Below are 23,244 nucleotides of genomic sequence, written 5' to 3'. Positions count from 1 at the left end.
GAAAAAATGGATGCGCTTGAGAACTCTAGTAGACGAAATAATATTAAAATTGTTGGTCTTAAGGAAGGTACAGAGGGAGAAAATCCAATAAAATTCTTTCAAGATTGGATTCCGAAAATTTTGGAAATGGAAGAAGGAAGTCAAGTAATTGAAATTGAAAGAGCACATAGAGTTTTAAGACCAAGATCTCAACAAGATCAAAATCCAAGATCAATTTTGATAAAATGCTTAAGATAGCAAGATAAAGAAATGATCTTGAAGGCAGCTACTCAGGGTGCCAAAGAGAGAAAAGGGCCATTGATAATAAAAGGGAAAAGAGTTTTTTTTTTACCCAGACATAAGTTACGATCTTCTGAAGAGGCGGAAATAATTTAATCCAGTGAAAAAATCTTTATGGGAAAAGGGTTATAAATTTTTATTGAGTTACCCAGCAAAATTGATAATTTTTCTGGAAAATGGAGAAAGAAGTTTTTTTGTTGACTACCGGAAAGCGGAGAAATTTGTACAAGAACTACCCGATGTTCATGAAGAGGACTAATGAATTATAGAAATGAAATGGACTTATGATGAAGATTGAAATAAGGTTGGATTTGATGGACATTTATAAAGAAAAAATAGTCGAAGAGAATTAATTGGAAGTAGAGATATTAATTATTTTCTTTTTTTTTCTTCATTAATATATATATATGTTTTTTTTTCTTTCTTTTTGTGGGGGAGCTGGAGGAGCTCCTGATCGACGGCTGCGAGTTTCACGTGTACAATCATGGCGATTGTCATGACCCGTAAAATGGGGGAGAGGGTAATGTTGTGTTCTTTTTATTCGCAACATTAGTGGGGGGGGGGTATTTTGTTTTTTTTTCTTATATATTAGTTATCTTTTTTATATCTTTCTTCTTTTCCGCCTGGATGGTTGGGGAGAGACTCATAGCAACATGGAGAATTTTAAAGAGTTCCCAAGGTATTATGAATGACTAATTTGCTTTCAAATATGTCTGACCAATGTTTTCAATGTAAACAAGAAATTGGTACTTTTTTACATTCTATTTGGTCTTGTTCTAAAATTCAACCATTTTGGATTAATTTAAGATTTTTATTGGAACAAATTATTGGAGTACAACTTCCACATAGTCCATTGCTATTTTTATTAGGAGACATTGAAGGGACAATAACGAAATTTAAATTGAATAAGTATCAGAAAAAATTTATAAAAATTGCTTTGGCAGTAGCCAAAAAAGGTATTGCAGTTACTTGGAAATCTGATTTAAATTTAACTATGGATCGTTGGAATAATGAAATACATAGTTGTATTCCATTTGAAAAAATTACGTATAATTTAAGAAATGAATATGAGATATTTTTGAAAATTTGGTCACCATACTTACGAAAGATAGGATTAGATACATAGGTCCTTTGAAGATAAAATTAAAGTAATTGGGGAAAGTGAAAATAAATATCAAAATTATTTTGAACTCCATGGAACATGTGGGGACCCTCCAATATCCAGGCAATCTTTCTTTTCTTTTCTTTCTTTCTTTCTTTTTTTTTTCTTTCTTTAGATAAGGATTAAGGGGGGAGGGTTAAGGGGAGGGGGGAGGGTTAATATCACTTTTCTTACCATTTCATTATTACATTTATTCTTGTAATTTCTAAAATTCAATAAATAAATAATATTAAAAAAAGATTGTTGACTGGTCAGGGCATGAATGGGTATGGGGAGAAGGAAGGAGATTGGGGCTGAGAGGAAAATTGAATCAGCCATGATTGAATGGCAGAGCAGACTGATGGGCCGAATGGCCTAATTCTGCTCCAATGTTTAATGGTCTTATTCTGATCTGATTTCCTCCCATGTTGAATATTGATTAGTAGCCAAATTGACCACTGTAAAACTGGCTTATTGTTTGTATGTATGGTAGAATTAGGTGCGGTGTGAAATAGTTAATGTGAATGTGGAGTGAATAAAAAAAATCGCATGAAGGTAGGATTAGTGTAAAATGAATGCCTGATGGTTGCTGTGGACTAGATTATGTCTCTCTGATTCTCTATGTGATCAGTACTGAAGTGTATCTCAGTCCACTAAAGTTTGTTGTTATTTTATAATTGGGGACAGTTAACACATAAAAAATAGCTGCTAATTAGAGTTAAGACACAAAAGGAATATATTCATATCTGTGCTGAAAAATAATTTATTCACAGTGTAGGAACATGTATATATTTAGAGTTACAATTTTTTTTGATGGAGTATTTTGCAGTATGATGTTTGTACTGCTTTTCCATCATTGTCTTCATTTAGCAAAACTACAAATTTTGGTGGTAAGAGAGATCTTGGGAGTCCAAGGCCATGTTACTCTGAAAGTGGCAACAACGGTCAATAGGGTGGTGAAAAGGGCATCTTGGGAAGTCGGACAACATAGCAAAGCACTAGTTAGGCCACATTTGCAATATGGTTCCCATGCTAGAGGAAGGATGTGATTATGTTGGAGAGAGTGGAGAGGTGTTTAACCAGAACGTTGCCCACATTGGAGGACTGGGGTTATGGGGAGAGATTGGATAGGCTAGAATTGCTCTACCTGGAGTGAAGAAAGCTGAGGAATTGATCTGATAGATATCATGAGAAGTAAGTAGTAAAAAAAAACTGGTAGATGGCCAATGAAGTGGTGGTAGAAAGCAAGATATCTTTGTGACTCTAAATTATGAGAGTCATGAGGATGACAGCCAGTTTTTCTTTCATTGTAGGGTTATCAAAAAAATCAACTATAACTAAATAGAGTCTCAGATATGGCAGGGCAGGTCATCTCATTGGTGAATGGGATTATCATTTCTCCATGTTGAATTCAGTGGCTCCTAGTCACTGAGTTGAAGTGGTATGTGTAGTTGTGCCCAAAGATAACATTAGCCCTGCTTCTCTTTCCTCACGGACACTGTCTGACTTGCTGTATATTTGCAGCATTTTCTGCTTATGCCTTTTAGAGGGACAGAATTGAAAGATGCCAAATCCCTATCAAATCCCTTGGTCAGTTCATAAGTACTGCATGCATTTCTGGTCAACATGTTCTGTAAGAGATTGTAGCAGTGAAGGCTGCAAGGATGAGAGTATACTTACCAGAAAAAGATGAACAGGTGATCTCTTTATGCTTGAGAACATAAGATGAGAAAGAATTGACTTAACAGAGGTCTTCAAAATTATGAAACATTTTGATAGTGATGATGTAGATAGAATGTTTCTAATGCTAGAGATAATCTTTATAAGGCCGTCACCAAAATATATAAGAAAGGTAATTCAGAAACTTTACTCAAAGAGTGGTGAGAACCAAATATTCACAGAGCACGATATAGCCGTACCTCTAAGGAAGGTGGAACTGTGCAAGATTATGAAGGAGGACTCTGGTGGCTTGTGAGGAGCACAAACAAGCATGGACTTGTTGGATAGAGTGGTCTAGTTCTGTACCATATATCTTATATGATACTATTTTATTTTGCATTGAAATGGCTTTACTAGGAATATATGCCTCACAACAATGCCACATCATAAAAACCAAACTACAACATATGCTGGAAACCTGAAATACTCAAAGAAATATTACAATAACCTTATATAGAAATTACAATAAAGACTTAAGTGTTTGTTGAGATCAAAGCTACTGCAAAGTGTGCTGTATGGTAGTAAAAACATGAAGTGGTTATCAATAGTTCTATTGAGTACAAATTAATGAACTAAGAGCAGAAATGTGAATAAATCAACTTTGAGCAGACTGAAGGAAACATGACAGCAAAATTTCATCATGTAAATATGAAACATTAATATGAAAAAACAAAAACTAGATAAATAAATATATTAATTGCAAAGAAAATCGTATACCACAACAGAAATAAATGGAAAATTAAATTGCAATAATTTATTCTGCTTTATATCAAGTTTAGATGAAACGATCATTAGTTAAAAAGATTAGAGGTCAGTAAAAATGAGCAGTGAAATCAAAATTATAATATAATGAAAATGTTATTACAGACTCTCTACAGAATAAACTAGATGTAAGTCAATAACCAAGTAAGTGAGTAATTCAACAGCAGTCGCTAGAAGAAAATTAGGTCATGTTGAAAGCTAATTTATGAAAAAAAAATACACACTCAAATATTCCCCAGTAAAAGCAGAAATGTGTAATTGATATTTATAATTCTGTAATGAACAAATAAATACTGTGAAACCAACACCAGATCTCAGATCCTGATGAAGGGTCTCGGCCTGAAACACTGACTCTTTATTTCCCTCCACAGATGCTACTTGACCTGCTGAGTCCCTCCAGCATTGTGTGTGTGTTACTCTGGATTTCCAGCATCTGCAGTATCTCCTGTGCCCATATCTCAGATAACATTTTGTGAAAACTAGCAGAATCTAATTGCACAACTTCAATGTGTAATTTTTATCATCTAGGAAAAGATGACAAGTCTTTCTTGTGATGAAATTTGTCCTGAGAGCTGTCATAATTTAACTACTAAACACAAAAACTTCAGAATAATATCAGGAGACTTTCAATAACTTGCACAAAATAGGAGGATGCTGTCTTCATCTCTGCCAATTACAATATCTATTAGAGATACAGCTCAGTAACAAGCCCTTCCAGCCCAACGAATCAGTGACACCCAATTACACCAATGTGACCAATTAACCTATGAACCCACAAGTCTTTGTGATGTGGGAGAAAACTGCAGTACCTGGCGGAAACCCACATGGCCACATGAAAAATGTACAAAATTCTTACAGAGAGAGGTGAGAATTGAACCCGAGTCGCTGGTGCTGTGAAGTGTTAGGCTAACTGCCCAAATAGAGACAACATAACTTTTCCTACAAGAGGAAATACTTTTTCCCCCAAGTCACAAAATACTAACATGGGCTATTGATTCAATATGCCATACTAAAAGCAATGTAAGCTGCTCACTAGACTAGCTTGAAATAATGTTTTCTTCCTACGAAGAACCCAGGACATCTTCAGGGAGCAGTGTCTCAGAAAGACAGCGTCCATTATTAAGGACCTCCAGCATACAGGGCATGCCCTTTTCTCACTGTTACCATCAGGTAGTGTGGAAGAAAAATACTAAGACACTGTGAAAGACGTTAAGGGGTTCATGATTTTTTTTCAAAAATAAAGAGTGTGAATTCAAAACTGGAATCAATTATCTGTGACTTAGGTACACTGCGTGATTGAAATGTGCGCTGTAGATGGGATGTGGGAATAGTTATGTCTATGCTGCTTTGTTCTGTGGATTGTCACATGTCTGTGATCGAGCAAGCCTGATATACTTGTCTGGAACTGACACTTAAGCAAACGTATAACTGTAACTGTTCAAGGACATACTGTATACTTCATTATTCTGTAGAATTACAGTCTAAATTCCTCCTTATGGCTAGATGCTTCTTGTCACGTACACTTGAGGTATAAATAAGAGTGTACTTTATTGTAAACTGGAGTTCCAAGATCCCGCTTTTAGGTGCTTGGGCTCCCCATGGTATCATGTGATAAATAAAGGATTTTTCTATGGCACTCTCCCTCCAAGTCCAGGTATTTTTTCCGTGACAGGTAGGAGGTACAGAAGCCTGAAGGCACACACAGCGATTCAGGAACAACTTCTTCCCCTCTGCCATCTGATTCCTAAATGGACATTGAACCAAGAACACTATCTCACTTTTTTCATATATAGTATTTCTGTTTTTTTGCATGACTTTTAATCTATTCAATATATGTACACTGTCATTTATTTATTTATTATTATTATTATTTTGTTTTTTGTTTTTTTCCTGCTATGTATAATTAACTTTAAAGCTTTGGACACTGCCTCACTTTTTTAATATACAGTACAGTATTTCTATTTTTGCACATTTTTAATAATCTATTCAATATACATGAACTGATTTACTTGTTTATTTATTATGTTTTATTTTATTTATTATTAATATTATTATTTTCTCTCACTCTGCTATATTATGTATTGCATTGAACTGCTGCTGCTAAATTAACAAATTTCACATCACATGCCAGTGATAATAAACCTGATTCTGACTCTGGTTCTGTAGGAAAACATCTGGCCTTAAATGAGAGACTTTTCGCTGTTGGGACTGCCAAATCAAAGCACTAATGCTTCCTAAAAGCATGTAAATCAATTTGCACACTGCCACTGATACATTTACACACTCTCAGAGCTAAACTGGTTCCCTTGAGATTCAAGCCATCCTTCTCTAGAGCCTGGCTATCTGAAAACTTGCTTATACAGTATTCATAACCGAGTAATCGAAGATTGGCACTAATCGATTGACAGACAATTGCCGATGGATATATATAGCTGTCACCAGCTATTGCTATCTAATTCACGCCTTCAACATAATTAATTGGCCACATTATTCGGTACACTTGCTTATTAATGCAAACATCTAAACAGACCTCCATGTGGCAGCAACTCAATACATAAAAGCAAGCAGACATGGTCAAGAGGTTCAGTTGTTGTTCACACCAAGAAATGTAATCTAGGTGACTTTGACTTTGATGATTGTTGGTGCCAGATGGGGTGATTTGAGTATTTCAGAAGCTACTGATCTCCTGGGATTTTCAGGCACTACAGTCTCTAGAGTTTACAGACAATGATGCAATAAACAAAAAAAATCTAGTGAGCAGCAGTACAGTGGGTGAAAATGCCTTGTTTTTGGTCAGAGAAGAATGCCCAGGTTGGTTCAAGTTGACAAAAAGGTAGCAGTAACTCGAATAATCACACATTATGACAGTGCAGAAAAGCATCTGAATGCACAACGTGTTGAACCTTGAAGTGGATGGGCTACAACAGGAGATGACTATGAATATACACTTAGTAGTTCTGAGTGTAGTCTTGAATAACAGGTATAAGGAGAAAGTATCTGTTTAAAAACCTTCAAGGCATCCACCATTGCAAAGAATTATCTCATTCAAAGGATTGTTATTTCTAAAAGAACATGGTCAAGATAGTGCTGATGAACCATGGCGATGTTCTGCAGGCTACTACAATACTTCTAAATATACCTCCTTTGAATTACTGTCACTGCGATCTGCAGCGTACAATTTCCCTTTATGCAATTAACTTTTATAACAACTTAATGATCTACACACTTCATGATCTTCTGAAGGACCTGGCAACTTAACTCTCAAGCAATCAGGTATGACACCTTTAAGCAGATGAAGGTTCATCATCATGTTCAGAAGCAAGGCAAGAGTGGGGGATCTTCAAGCCAAGCTGAAACACAGAGGAATGAGATCCCTCTACCCAGTACTTTGTTACCAAAAGTGCGTGGAGGACCTGAGGGCAAGATTACTGTATTGGAGGGAAATGAGAGAGTTTTGTATTTGATGTGTGAACAAAACATGGCTTGCTCCCAGTTTGCCAGATATGATGATCAGAACTGAACACTTCTCATTCACAAGGTGTACCGAACTGTTGATTTGGAAAAGGCAAAAGGTGGAAGTGTGTGTTTCATGATAAACTCTTGGTGGTACTCCAATGTAGCAGCTTTCTCAAACTCATGTTCCACTGACCTTGAACACCTAATAGTCAAATGCCATTCACTCTATTTACCAAGGGAGTTCTCCTCCACCATCCTGACCGCAGTTTACTTACCACAGTAGCCAACTATAATCAAGCGCATGATACGGCATGATGCTGTCTCCAAACACGAAACAGTCCATCCTGACACATTTCAACTCATAGACGGGGACTTCAGCCAGGCTTGTTTGAAGAAAACCCTGCCCAATTACTATCAGCATATAACCTGTAGCACCAGATGTCACAACACACAAGACCTTTGTTACACTAAGATAAGGGATGCCTACCGTTCCATGTCCAGACCACATTTCAGTAAATCTGGCTGTCCTCCTACCTGCATACAGACAGAGACAAAAGAGCAAAGCTCGAGAGGTTAGAGGTGGTCACGGGAGACAGAAGAGCGGCTACTGGATTGCTTCAAGTTAGTTCAAGGACTCATCTGTGGACCTGAATGAATACACCATGGTTATAATGGACTTTATTAAAATAGTTATAGACAAGTGTATCCCCACAAAATCATTCAGAGTATTCCAAAACCAAAAGCCCCAGATGATCCGTGAGTTCCAGAATCTGCGGAGGGCCAGATCAAACAGTTTCAAGTGTGGTGACCAAGGAAGTTACAAGGGGTCCAGGTAAGGACTCTGGAAAGCCATCTCAAGGGCCAAGTGGCAATTCGGACTAAACTTGAATCAACGAAGGCTGATTGACAATTGTGGCAGAGCTTGAATACTATCACTTCTTATAAGGTTAAATTAAGCGACATAGGTAACAACAGGGCTTTGTTTCCACATGAGCTTAATGCCTTCTATGCTTGCTTTGACCATCAAAACATGGAGGAACCATCACAGACTCCCACAATCTTCGATCACCTTGTGATTTCCTTCTCTGAGACCAATGTACAAGCAGCTTTCAGGAGAGTGAGCTCATAGACAGCATCCGGTCCAGATGGGGTACCTGGCCAAGTACTAAAGACCTGGGCTGATCAACTGGCTGGAGTGTTCACTGAGGTCTTTAACTTCTCACTCCAGCAGCCTGAGGTACCCACCTGCTTCAAGCAGGCTTCAATTATACGGTGCCCAAGAAGAACATGGAAACCTGCTTCAAAGAATATCATCCTGTAGTATTTACATCCATAGTGATTAGATGTTTTGAGAAGTTGGTGATGAAACTTATCAACTCCTGCCTGAGAAGCGACTTGGATCTGCTCCAATTTGCCTACCAGAGCACAGGTCCACAGCAGATGCCATCTCAGTGGCTCTTCACTCAACTCTGGAACATCTTGACAGCAAAGATGCATACTTCAGGATGTTCAGCATTCATTACCATCATCCCCTCAAAACTAATCTATAAGCCCCAAGGCCTTGACCTCAATACTTCCTTGTGCTATTGGTTCTTTAATTTCCTCACTTGTAGACCCCAGTCAATTTGGATTGGCAACAAACACTTCCATAATCTCCTTCAGCACAGGTACACCACAAGTCTGTGTGCTTAGCCCCCCACTCTACTCATGACTAAGCTCAATTCAATTCAACTTAAATTGTCAGTCAACCATACATGAATACTCATGAATACAGCTAAATGATACAGCATTACTCTGGGGTCACGGTACCAACAGACACACACTGCACAAAGCACACCTAGCATACATAAGATAGAAAGATACGGCCACTCTACAAAAGAGTCTAAACTCAAACCATACAACGCCACCAAATCTGCAGACGACCACAACAGAGCTTGTCTTTTGCCGAGCGAACACTGGGGCGGGGGGCAGCACTGACTCCAGTCCAGACGCCACTACACGCAGCCCCCACTTGAGCGCACCGGCTCCGAGGCCTCTTTCCCAGCAGCTGTAAACAGGCGACACTGTGGCTGGAGCCCTCGTCTTTGCACATAGAAGACAGAAAATACAGATAGTTCTGTGGCTACCAACTCTACAGAGAAGGATTCATTAGAAAGGGCAAATAAAGTAACACAGGTGATAGCGGAGCGGGATGGCCATTCCTTTCAGTGAGCCAGACTTTGGCTTTGGTTCATCAGGCTTAAGCAAGATAAAGTTGTGAAGTATCTGGCACCTTTCTCTTTTTGTTCTCATTTCTTCATTCCTGGTTTGTTAAGACATAGTACTGCAGTGAGAATGGCTCCAGGGGCAGTGTTTTGTACTGTGTGTGACATGTGGGAAGTTGGATAAACACATCTGCACCAGGTGCACCGAGCTGCATCTTCTAAGAGAACGTGTTAAGGAACTGGAGCTGCAACTCGATGACCTTCAAATCATACAGGAGAATGAGGAGGTAATAGACAGGAGCTACAGGGAGGTAGTCACCCCTAGGTTGCAGGAGACAGGTAACTGGGTGACTGTCAGGAGAAGGATGGGGAATGCACAGACTCTACAGAGTACACCTGGGGCCGTTCTCCTCCATAATAATTATACAACTTCAGATAATGTTGGGGGGGGGCCATCTACCAGAGGGAGAAGCAGTGACTGGGTCTCTGTCATTGAGCCTGGTGCTGTGGCTCAGAAGAGCAGAGAAGTGCAGAGAACTGCAGTGTTGCTAGAAGATTCCGTAATCAGACGAACAGAAATGAGGTTCTGTGGGTGCATTTGAGACATCGGCTGGAATGTTGCCTCCCAGGTACCACGGTCAAGGATGTCTTGGATTGAGTCCAGGGCATTCTCAAGAGCAAAGTGACCAGCCAGATGTCTTGGTGCATATTGGCACCAATGACATAGGTAGACAAGGTGAGGAGGTCCTGAAGACAGATTTTAGAGAGCTAGGTAGAAAGTTGAGAAACAGGACCTCCAGGGTAGTAATCCCTGGATTGCTGCCTGTGCCACGTGCCAGTGAGGGTAAAATACAAACCCCATTTCCAGAAAAGTTGGGATATTTTCCAAAATGCAATAAAAACAAAAATCTGTGATATGTTAATTCACGTGAACCTTTATTTAACTGACAAAAGTACAATGGAAAGATTTTCAATAGTTTTACTAACCAACTTAATTGTATTTTGTAAATATACACAAATTTAGAATGTGATGGCTGCAACACCCTCAACAAAAGTTGGGACAGAGGTATGTTTACCATTGTGTTACATCACCTTTCCTTTTAATAACACTTTTTAATCATTTTGGAACGGAGGATACTAATTGTAGTAGATTTGCAATTGGAAATTTTCTCCATTCTTGCTTGATATAAGACTTCAGCTGCTCAACAGTCCGTGGTCTCCATTGTCTGATTCTCCTCTTCATGATGCGCCATATATTTTCAATAGGAGATAGATCTGGACTGGCAGCAGGCTGGCAGCCACGCTGTTGTAGCCCGTGCAGAATGTGGTCTGGCATTGTCCCGCTGAAATAAGCAGACGTCACCTTGATGGCAACATGTCTCTCTAACATCCTAATATACGTCTCAGAGTCAATGGTACCTTCACATACATGCAACTCACTCATGCCGTGGGCACTGACGCACCCCCATACCATCACAGATGCTGGCTTTTGCACCTTTCGCTGATAACAATCAGGATGGTTGTTTTCATCTTTGGCATGGAGAACTCGACGCCCGTTTTTTCCGAAAACTAGCTGAAATGTGGACTCATCTAAACACAGCACACGGTTCCACAGTCTTTCGGTCCATCTGAGATGAGCTCAGGCCCAGAGAACTCGCCGGCATTTCTGCATAGAGTTGATATATGGCTTCCTCCTTGCGTAATACAGTTTCAAGTTGCATTTCTGGATGCAGCGACAGACTGTGTTAAGTGACAATGGTTTTCCGAAGTACTTCCGAGCTCAGGTGGCTATAATTATCACAGTAGCATGACGGTTTCTTAGGCAGTGCCGCCTGAGGGCTCGAAGATCACGCCCATTCAACAGTGGTTTCTGACCTTGCCCTTTACACACTGAAATGTCTCTGAATTCTCTGAACCTTTTCATAATATTATGTACTGTAGATGTTGAAAGACCTAAATTCTCTGCAATCTTGCATTGGGAAATGTTCCTTTTGAACTAACAATTCTCTCACGAATTTTGGTACAAAGGGGTGAGCCAAGACCCATCCTTGCTTGCAAAGACTGAGCCTTTGATGGATGCTACTTTTATACCCAGCCATGATACCTCACCTGCTACCAATTGGCCTGCTTAATGTGGAGTCTTCCAAACCAGTGTTACTTGAATATTTTGTGCACTTTTCAATCTTATTTTAACTCTGTCCCAACTTTTGTTGAGTGTGTTGTAGCCATCAAATTCTAAATTTGTGTATATTTACAAAATACGATTAAGTTGGTCAGTAAAACTATTGAAAATCTTTTCTTTGTACTTTTGTCAGTTAAATAAAGGTTCACGTGAATTAACATATCACAGATAATTGTTTTTATTGCATTTTGGAAAATATCCCAACTCTTCTGGAAATGAGGTTTGTAGGATGATACGGCAGCTGATGATGTGGCAGAGGAACTGATGCAGGTGGAAGGGGTTCAAATTTGTGGATCATTAGGATCTATTCTGCAGAAGCTACAACCTGTACAAAATGGATGGGTTGCATCTAAACCCGAGGAGGTCCAATATCTTTGCGGGCAGGTTTGCTAGACCTATTTGGGAGGGTTTAAACTAGTTTGGCAGGGAGATGGGAACTGGGGTTGAGGATGGGGTAGTTGATTTACAGACAAAGGCAATCTGTTATGAGACTGCTAGCAAGAAGAGGCTGATGATAGGGCAAAATTCAGTCAACAAAATGAGTTGCAATGTAAAAGGTGGACAAAATTGAAAAGGGTGAACACAGGACTGAAGGTGTTCTATTTGAATGCACGCAGTATATGGAAAGGTAGATGAACTTGTAGCACAGTTACAAATTGGCAAGTATGACATTGTGCACATCGCTACATTTGGGCTGAAAGAAGATTATAGCTGGGAGTTTAACATCCAGGGATATGCATTGTAACAAGAGGACAGACAGGTAGCAGAACAGAGGTAAGAAGGAATAAGGAGGAACCTCGCCTCCACCTGTTCTCGCCAAAGCCTGACCGTTCTGACTGAGACCACTCCTGTGATGACTACTCCGCTAGATGGTACCTCTTTTTTTTTTAAATGGAGACTAGGATTTTCAAGTTCTGCTCTGGACCAGCACAGGAACGCTTCTACTGTGCCTGCACCACTGTCCAATCAAAGACTCCCATTGAAAACTGGCTGCTTTTTCAAGCTCTACTCCAGACCTGTGCAGGAATGCTTCTACAACATCTGCACCACTGTCCATTCAGACATGCAGACAACTATTCACCTAAAACTACCGACTGGTTTTTCATCTGGAACTACTGCATCCTACTTGATACATGTCTACCAGCCACTGCCCGCTCTATATGTCTGCACTGGTCACATACTCAAACAACATCTAAATTTGATGCTGAATGCTATACATTCAAATTTAAAACAATTTGAATGGATTGCTAGGCTCAATTTTTAAGTTTGAGCATTTTTGACTGCTTTTCAAAGTGAAATGTACATTGTTTAAAATCTCTCTCTCTCTCTCCAAGAATATATTCAAGTATTACTTGAACATCACAGGTTCTCACTCTGACCATAGCTTGCTTCTACAGTTGATTCTAGAAGTCTGCCACCTTATGCTAGGGTGAAAATAATTGTGACATTGTTGCGATATTAAAGACGCAATTAATCCACATTTGATCAGTACATTTGGGTGAAGATCATAAACTTAATTCATTTGATGCGAAGCAAACCCTTTCCTTCAAGGGCATCTTCAAAAGATACTGCCTCAAGAAGGCGGAATCATCTCATTATTCCTCTTTTGCACAACTTATTAATTATATTTTTTATTTATAACTTATAGTAATTAATGTCATGCACTGTACTACTGCCACAAATTTCACAATATATGTCAGTGTTAATAAACCTGAATATGACTCTGATTCTAATTGTGAACATATGCATGACACAACGTGCTGTTAAGACCAGGAATATCCTCAGTGAAAAGGTAGCGGAAGTATATTCAATAAAGACATTTTAAAAGAAAATGCTTTCAAAGAGCTACCACAACCAATGGAGATCAAATGGCTTCCACTCTTGAAAGTACTAATTCACAGATACCAAAGATGATAATATTAATCTTACCTCCTTCACTTTCAGTTGAATAGGACATTCCTCCACTATTGCAAGTAGTTGATGGTCAAAGGCAATTTGTACGAAAGCACTTAAAGTAGGCCAAAAACATAGCTGGTTGTTGTTCAGATCCACCACTGCCTTCCAAGCTAGGTCAAGAGACTTCACACACAGAGACTCTTCAGACCTAGAGAGCTAAACAATTCAAGAACAAATTCTCCTCTATACTAATCCAGTTGAAAAGAAAATTAGCAATATAGTTGAATTTCAGGCTGCTTTGCTAAGAGCTTGTTGAAACAAACTTTTGCCAAGATTTCCAGAAAGATTAACGTTATTTATATAGTAGCTACAAGGTGTGAAATTCAACCAATGTTTAACTTGCAGGAATAATTCAGAGATGTCTTCATACCAACAAGCCCACAATTTCTCACATCTAATTTGTAGGTGGCATGGTAGCATATCACTGTTACAATGTTTGTAAGCCAGGTTTAGTTCTGGCACTGTCTGTAAAGAGTTTGTTCTGCATACATTGCCTCCAGATGTTCTGCTTTCCTCCCACATGCCAAAGAAGCAAAGGGAGGACGAGGAGGTAAATGTGAGTGTCAAGGGGATTCAAAGACAGCATAAAAGCAAATGAAAGGGCAAATAAGAGGCTTTATAGGGCATTGGTCAAACCGTACTTGGACTATTGTGAGCAGTTTTGGGCTCCTTATCTAGGAAAGAGTGAGCTAGCTTCCAGAAATGAAAGGGTTAAATTTTCGGTGAGTTTGATAGCTCTGGGCCTGTACTCGCTGGAGTTTAGAAAAATGGGGGAGGGGGAATATAATTGAAATCTATTGAATATTTAAAGGCCTAGATAGAGTGTATGTGGAGAGAATGCTTCCTACAGTGAGGGAGTCTGGACCGGAGGGCACAGCTTCAGATAGAGGGACATCCCTTTAGGACAAAGAGGAGGAATTGCTTTCGCCAGAGAGTGGTGAATCTGTGGAATTTATTGCCATAGATGGCTGTGGAGGCTAAGTCATTAGATATATTTAAAGCAAAGGTTGATAGGTTCTTGATGAGATCAAAGGTTTCAGGAGAATGAGGTTGAGAGTCATTATAAGTTAGCCATGATGGAAGGTCAAAGCAGACTCGATAGGATGTAATTGGACAGTGCGGCCTCTTTAGGCTAGAATGGTCTGTTATCAGGTTATATCCCTAAATAAATAAACAATTTTGCTTACCTTGCTGACAAGAATCTTCATGCACTGCAACACGGGAAGTACTTGGTCTGCTGGAACTATGTTCAGAGCTTCAATACAGGCGTGGAGTGTGGGTGTTGCATTTTCTACACTATGTGAAGAAACTTCACCACTCTTCTTGGCTGTACTCTCAGGCAATGGAAGAGATTTGTTCAAGGTAAAATAAATGCAGACCCATTGGTCATGGACATACTGTGCAGATATCTTCCCCCAGCCTTGAGCTGAAGATCCATCCTCTAAAAGTCTAAAGGAGCAGAGAAAAATTGCTTCAGTTTAACACCAGGAGCAGTAATACACTAATTCAACATTTTATAAAACATTTCAGCATTTTAGCAAATATATTCTGCTCCTGTCACCTTTTAAATTTTTGCCAGGGTGTTAGTAAGACCACAACTTGTGTGCTGTGCACAGTTTTGGTCTCCATGTATGTGGAGGAATACATGGGGAACAGCTTGCTCTCCATATTGTACTGCCTGCGCTTGTGTATCTAGACAGCTAGGAAGCAATATTCATGGTCAACTCTGACAGACAGAAGTCCTCACCTCACCATAAGTATGCATATATATATATTTAAAATTAATTTAAGTAAGCAGTGCAAAAAGAGACACAAAATAGTGAGGTAGTGTTCATGGGTTCACCATCTATTTAGAACTTTGATTGATGATTGATGGGAAGAAGCTGTCCCTGAAATGTTTAGTGTGTGTCTTCAGGCTCCTTTACCACCTCGTTGATGATAGCAATGAGAAGAGGGCATATGCTGGGTGATGGAAATCCTTAATGATGACTGTCGTCTTTTTGAGGCATTATTTTTGAAGACATCCTTAATGCTGGGGAGGTTACTGCCCATGATGGAGCTGACTAAGTTCACAGATTTCTGCAGCTTTATCTGATCCTGTGCACAGCAGATGGTGATGCAACCAGTTACAATGCTCTCCACTGTACATCTGTAGGAGTGTGTGAGTGTCTTTGGTGACATACCAAATTTCCTCAAACTGTTAATGCAATATAGCTGCTGTCATGCCTTCTTTGGAATTGCATCAATATGTTGAGCCCAGGATAATCCTCACAGATGTTGAAACCTAGGAACTGGAAACTGTTCACCTTTCTACTTCTCAGTCCTCAAAGCGAACTGATGTATGTTCCTTCGGCTTCCCCTTCCTGAAGTCCAAAATCAATTCCTTGGTCTTACTGACATTGACTGCAAGGCTGTTGTTGCAACACAACTCAACCAGCTGATCTATCTTACTCTTGTACAGCTTCTTATCACTATCTGACAATTTACCAATAATAGTTATGTCATCAATAAATTTGTAAATGGCATTTGGGCTGCACCTAATCACAAAGTATGGGTGTAGAGAGAGTAGCATGCATCCTTGAGATGCACCAGTGTTGACTGTCAGTGAGAATAAAATGCTATTCCTAATCCACACAGAATGTAGTCTCCCAGTTAAAAAGTCAAGGATCCAGTTGCTGAGGGAGGTACAGAGGCCCAGGTTTGGAGCTTGTTGATTAGAACTGAGGGATGATTAGTTTGAATACTGAGTTACTGTCAATAAACAAAAGCTGATGCAGGTGATCCAAGGCAAAGTGAGATTGTTTCTGCTGTAAAACTATTGTGATAGGCAAACTGCAGTGAGTCCAGGTCTTTGCTTAGGCAGGAGTTAACTCCAGCCATGATCAACCTCCTAAATCACTGCATCAGAGTGCAACTGTCTCAGTCACTGAGACAGTTCACCCTGCTCTCCTTAGGCACTGGTATGGTTGCTGCCCTTTTGAAGCAGGTGGGAAATGCAGCAGTGAGAAATTGAAGATGTCCTTGAACACTTGCCAGTTGGTTGGCACAGGTTTTCATAGCCCTACTGAGAACACCATCAAGACCTGATACCTTGTGAGGCTTCACCACATGGAAAGATATTCTGACATCAGCTTCTCAGACAGAGATCATCAGATGCCATATAAAAGGCATTGAGATAATCTGGGAGTGAAGCATCACAGCCAATCATGATGTTAGGATTTGCTTTGCAGGAAGTAATGACCTGCAAGTCCTGGCAGACCCAATGTGCATCCAATTGGTTTGTCTTTAGCTACTTTCTGCTACTTGCTTCTGCTCCTGTTTCTTTTGTTCTCCAAGTGCATCATAAAATGATCATGAACGGACAAGTTTTGTGCCTCTTTTCTGTCTTCTGAAAGAACTTTGGATGAAAAACATCAGAATCCAACATGTGGCAACGTCAGCAGGTTGCAAAGATTTAGAACTTGGAAAAATCACCCAGATAAAGTGGAGTTTTTGGAGAAATGGCAGATGAACTTAATGAGTACTTTGCTTCAATCTTCACTGTAGAAGACACTAGCAGTGTGCCAGAGGTCTGTGAGTGTCAGGGAGCAGGAGTGAGTGCCACTCTAATTACAAAGGAAAAAGTGGGTTCTGGTGACGTCATCGTCGAGGATGGCAGCCTAAGTCACTAGCTCCTCCGTAAAAACGCGTATTAAGCCCTATTAACCCATCAAATATAGTATTTTTGGAAGTATTTGAACTGATAAGAGGGGCAAGAATGGGGAAAAAGAATGGAAATAAAAAAAAGCAACACTGCGGAGACTGCAGCTGAGAGGAGTGCAGCGAGCGGCTCTCCTACCCAACCCCATGCTAGCGAGGCGGACGCTGGGCCTCGTTCAGGCGAAGCAGCAAATATGGTCGAAATTTTGAAAGAGATAAGGGAGTTCCAGAAAAATATAAAACAGCAGCTACATGATACTAAGTCAAAGCTCGCCAATGTCAGTCAAAAAATAGCGGTGGCAGAGACTCGAATTGAGAAGGTAGAAGATCGTGTTCAAAACGTGGAACGGATACTAAGCAAGACAATAAAAATATTAAATCAACAAGAAGGTAAACTGCTTGACCTGGAGGGAAGATCACGGTGGAAAAATATCAGAATATACAACGTCTATGACGGAGTTTGTCAGAAAGTTGTTGCAGGATGTGCTGGAGCTTCCCTCGACTATGGAGCTAGAAATTGAGAGAGCGCGTTGTGCGCTCGTCCCGAAGCCTACCCGAGACAGAGCAGGTAAGCCACACTCAAAAATAATTAAATTCCTTCGATATAGTACCAAGGTGGAGATTCTACGAAGGGCATGGAGTCAGAAGAGGGTGTTTTTAGATGATAAATTAATATATTTCAACTAAGATTCCCCACCACCCAGCGTTCCTGCAGAAACGTAAAGAATACTCTGAAGTGAAGCGAATACTAAAACAAGAAAGGATTCAGTTTCAAACTCTGTACCCTGCTAAACTTCGAGTGTCTTATCAAGATGGGATCCAACTGTATCAGACAGTGGAAGGGGCGACTACAGACTTGAAGGCCAGAGGGTTGCTCGTCAGCCTGATCAAACTGAGGGAAAGACTGACAGAGGAATTATCACGCTCCGCTTAGGAAATAGTGCGAGAATCGAAAAGGCAAGAGACGGGAGGAGGCTGAGAGAAGATATCAGGAAGAGACTGGGAGTTTTCCAAAGACAGCCTCTACATATATATATATATATATATATATATATATAGAAGTACACAAGGAAATCTTTTCTGTGTAATGGATTTGTTCACTGACTTTTATAAATACTGTAATGGAGGCCCTCAACTCACAAGTAGGAGGGGTTATCCCCCACAGCTAGACATTTCCTCTAGCTCAACGCAGGGGCATCTACCAAAGACCTCAGCCTTGGAAACAGACATTCGCTGCCATTTTGTTATTATTTGTGTTTCTTGGTTCTTATTTGTTCAGGGAGAAGATCAATTAAGTTTTATTCTGCTAATTTCAATGATACATTGACAGATAAATACAGATGGCTAAGGACAAAGTAAAATTCATTTCTTTTAATGTCAATGGGCTATAAAATCCAATCAAACGTAATAGAATTTTATCCAAAATGAAAAAAGAACAAACCCATGTAGTATATTTATAGGAAACTCATTTAAGTGATAAAGAGCATAGAAAACTAAAGAGAATGGGCTTCACTAATTTGTTTTTCTCCTCATATAAATCAGGACATAGGAGAGGCGTTGCTATTCTTATCTCAAGTAAGCTAAATTTTGAAAAAAGTATTCGAAACGGGAGGTAAAGAGGGCAGATATATTCTGGTAAGGGGGAATATATATAGATGAAAATTCAGTTACTCTATTGAATATATACGCACCCCCTGGAAGTGATATTGGTTTCTTTCAGAAAATTACTGATATTATGGTAGCGGAAACAGAAGGTCTTCTGATATGTGGGGGAGACTTAAATTTACAATTACAACCAAACTTAGACTCTTCCAATAGAAAAACCTATGAAACAAAATCCTTACATAAGAAAGTTAATACACTTTTTGAGGATGTTGGTTTAATTGATATATGGAGGAACCTTTTCCCCGACAGAAGGGATTACACTCATTATTCTGCTCTCCATTCTGTATATACAAGAATAGACTATTTCATAACATTTGGAAAAGATAAAGACAAAATAAACACCTGTGGAATTGGGACAATAGATGTAAGTGACTATGCACTTATATATTTATCTGTTGATTTTGACCTACAACCAAAGAATACTCTTTGGAAACTAAATTCAAGTCTACTCAATGATCTGTACTTTAAGGAACAAATTAAAAAAGAAATTGGTCTCTACTCAGAATTTAATGATAATGGAGAGGTTTCACCTCCCATTTTACGGGATACTCTGAAGGGTGTCTTAAGAGGGAAAATTATAGCGATATCTTCATATAAGAAAAAAATAAGGAATAAAACATTAGAAGAATTACAAAATAGGCTGAAGGAACTAGAGAAAAAACACAAATTGAATTTGGCACAGGATACATTGGGGAAATTTAAAAAAATTAGGAATGGAACTAAGTTTGGCTACGCAAGAAATCAGGAAAAATGTAATGTTTCTGAAACAGAGACATTACGAAAGTGGATCAAAGTCTATGAAAATACTGGTGTGGAAACTGAAAAAAAAGATAGCAGAAAATAGAATTCATAGAATTAGGGACCCAAGAACAAAAATTATAAAAAATAAGCTAAGTGAAATTCAAGAAGCTTTTGAAGTGTTTCACAAAACTCTATATTCCAAATTTCCAGGGGGAAGCATAACCCAAATTGACACCTTCTTGAATTCTCTACAGTTACCCACTTTAAGCGAAGAACAAAATAGAGCGCTGACTGCTGACATAACTGAAATTGAATTAAAAGGCTTAAATTAAGCAAGTCACCAGGATCAGATGGGTATACGGCAGAGTGGTACAAAGAATTTAAAAATGAGTTATTCCTGTTTTACTTCCCACACTGAACTGGGCTCTAAAAAAGGCACAAATGCCACCCAGTTGGAAGGAAGCGATAATCTCAGCTATACCGAAAGAAGGCAAAGATAAAATGGAATGCGGGTCATTTAGACCAATATCCGTTCTTAATGTGGATTATAGGTTATTTACCTCCATCATGGCCAAACGATTAGAGGAGTTTCTACCCATACTGATACGTAACGATCAGACAGGTTTTATATGACAACGCCAAACACAAGACAATATACGAAGGACACTTCACATTATGGATCATATACAAAAAAAAATAAAATCAAAGCAATCGTGATAAGCGTGGACGCTGAAAAGGCATTTGATTCGGTTAATTGGAATTTTCTTTACAGAGTTTTACATGGATTTGGTTTCCAAGACACAATTATTAAAACTATACAGACACTATATGACAACCCTACTGCTAGGATTAAAATCAATGGATATTTATCAAATAGTCTTACCCTAGAAAGGGGCACGAGACAGGGTTGTGCATGGTCACCGCTACTCTTTGCATTATATCTGGAACCATTAGCTCAGTACATCAGACAAAATGAAGATATCAGGGGAAGTATTATTAAAGGGACAGAGCATATATTGGCTTGTTACGCGGATGACATTTTGATCTATCTAGGGCAACCAACATACTCTTTACCTAAATTGATGCGATCCTTTGAACAATATGGTCAATTATCAGGATACAAGATCAACATAGATAAAACCCAATTACTTTCATATTACTATAGCCCACCAAGAGAAATTGAAAGTAGATATCCCTGGGCATGGTAAACAGAGTCTTTCAAATATTTGGGCATCATTATGCCAAGAGATTTGGCAAAATTATCAGAATGTAATTATCAGCCTTTATATAAAAAAATTTAAGGAAGATATGGCAAGATGGAACCTGATTCCTTTTTTCAGTCTCACTTCAAGGATTGAGTCTATTAAAATGAATATACTGCCCAGACTGTTATATCTCTTTCAGACCCTACCAATAGAGATTAATCAAAATCAATTCAATGAATGGAACAAGATGTTATCAAGGTATATTTGGCAGGGTAAAAGGCCTAGAGTTCATCTCAAAACTTTGCAATTAGCAAAGGAAAAGGGGGGATGGGGCCTGCCTTCTCTTAGAGATTATTATTTTGCAGCATAGTTGAGAGCTGTGATATGTTGGTGCAACCCATCATATGACGCTCAATGGAAAAACACTGAGGAGCAGGTACTTCCCATCCCCATACAAGCAATTTTGTCTGATAACAACCTGAAAAGGTATATAAATACTATTGATAACCCATGGGTGAAATTGATTCTTACAATATGGAAAATCTAGAGGGAGATATTGCAATTCTTAAATGGTGTGCATATGACTTGGATTTCACACCAAATAAACTGGATGCTAGATTTAAGGACTGGACAGCTAAAGGAATAACAGTTCTTTGCAACATAATGAAAGAAGGAACACTGTTCAGTTTTGAAATGCTTAAAGAGAAACACTTATTAGAAAAACAAGATTTTTATTGGTATTTACAGATGCGGCAGTATGTAAATAAGATGCTTAAAAATGTAACCAAGGCAAGAACATGCTTGATAGAGCTATTTAGAAAAGCATATAATTCAGATAATGGTAGTAGAATCATTTCAAGCATGTATAAGGGGTTGTCAAATCTTAAAACACATTCAACTTCATACATTAAAACAAACTGGGAGAAGGAAGGAGGGATAATTATATCTGAGGAAGAATGGACAATAATATGGAGGTATCAATGGAAGTGTACCAGTTCACAGAAATGGAGGGAGTTTGGATGGAAAAACTTGATAAGATATTTTATTACACCCTCTAAGAAATCCCATTATGATAGTAACCTCCCTGTTTGCTAGAGAAATTGTGGAAATCAAAATGCAAATCATTTTCATATTTATGTTATCAAAGACTATTGGAGGGAGATACACAATGCATTACAAGACATCTTTAAATGTGAAATACCCTTAAAGTAAGGGTATTTTGGATATATACCTCAAGAATGGTTGAAAAGAGATAAATATTTAATGAATATACTGTTGGTGGCTGGTAAAAAGACTCTTACTAGGAAATGGTTATCACAGGAGAGCCCAACTTTAAATGCATGGATGGAAATTACAATGGACATTTACAAAACAGAGAAGATAACAGCATCTGTTAATCATAAGCTGGAACAATTTTGATTCATACTGGGAAAAATGGTTTAACTACATAATGCCTCATAGGCCTGATTTTATTCTTACAAATCAATGAATGTGTTGTAAAAAAAAGATCACTCCCTACTTGTACATAGTTTTTTCCTTTTACTTGTTTTTTCTCTCCACTCTTTTCTATAAGTGTATACCTCAGATAAATACAATGTGGAGATTTGTATACAAATTTGTATACAAATTTATTGTATACAATAAATACAATGATATATATGTACAATGTCTGAAATACATCTTATGGAAACATTTGTTTGATTATGAACTTCAATAAAAAATAAATAAATTACAATTTAAAAAAAAGGAAAAAGTGCTAGGCAAACTGAAAGGTTTTAAGGTAGATGTCACTTGGACCAGTTGGACTACATCTCAGTATTCCGAGAGAGGTTGCTAAAGAGATAGATGCATTGATTATGATCTTTCAAGAATCACTTGATTCTGGTATGGTTCCAGAAGATTGGAAAATTGCAAATGTCACTCCACTCTTTAAGAAGGGAGGAAGGCAAAAGAAAGGAAATTATTATAGGCCAGTTAGCCTAACCATGGTGGCTGGGAAAGTATTTGAGTCTATTATTAAGGATATGATTTCAGGGTACTTGGAGACTAATGATAAAATAAATCAAAGTCAGCATGGTTTCTGCAAAGCAAAGTCTTGCCTGACAAACTTGTTAGCTCTTTGAGGAAGTAACAAGTAGGGTGGACAAAGGAAAGGCCGTGGATGTCATTTACATGTATATTCAGAAGGCACTTGATATGGTGCCTCATATGAGGCTGCTTAACAAGTTAAAATCC

At 38.7% G+C, this 23,244-nt stretch overlaps 1 protein-coding gene across 6 annotated transcripts in view; it reads right to left on the bottom strand.

Annotated features, from left to right (window-relative positions):
- Nucleotides 1-23,244, bottom strand: part of LOC140730748 (probable methyltransferase TARBP1) — a 384,497-nt gene that overhangs the window by 220,139 nt on the left and 141,114 nt on the right. For all 6 annotated transcript variants that reach the window (XR_012099667.1, XR_012099666.1, XR_012099668.1 and 3 more), the window contains exons 16-17: nt 14,887-15,148; nt 13,673-13,855 (exon numbers count right to left, since the gene is read on the bottom strand). Coding sequence is in view for 3 of the 6 variants with exons in the window: in XM_073051594.1 (XP_072907695.1) it covers nt 13,673-13,855; nt 14,887-15,148 (445 nt within the window). In the remaining 3 variants the exon portion in view is untranslated. The remainder of the gene's footprint in view (nt 1-13,672; nt 13,856-14,886; nt 15,149-23,244) is intronic.

This window comes from Hemitrygon akajei, chromosome 7 (genome assembly GCF_048418815.1).
Source record: "Hemitrygon akajei chromosome 7, sHemAka1.3, whole genome shotgun sequence".
NCBI lineage: Eukaryota > Metazoa > Chordata > Chondrichthyes > Myliobatiformes > Dasyatidae > Hemitrygon > Hemitrygon akajei.
The sequence above is the reverse complement of the archived record's forward strand: the minus strand, read 5'-3'. Positions and strand labels throughout refer to the sequence as shown.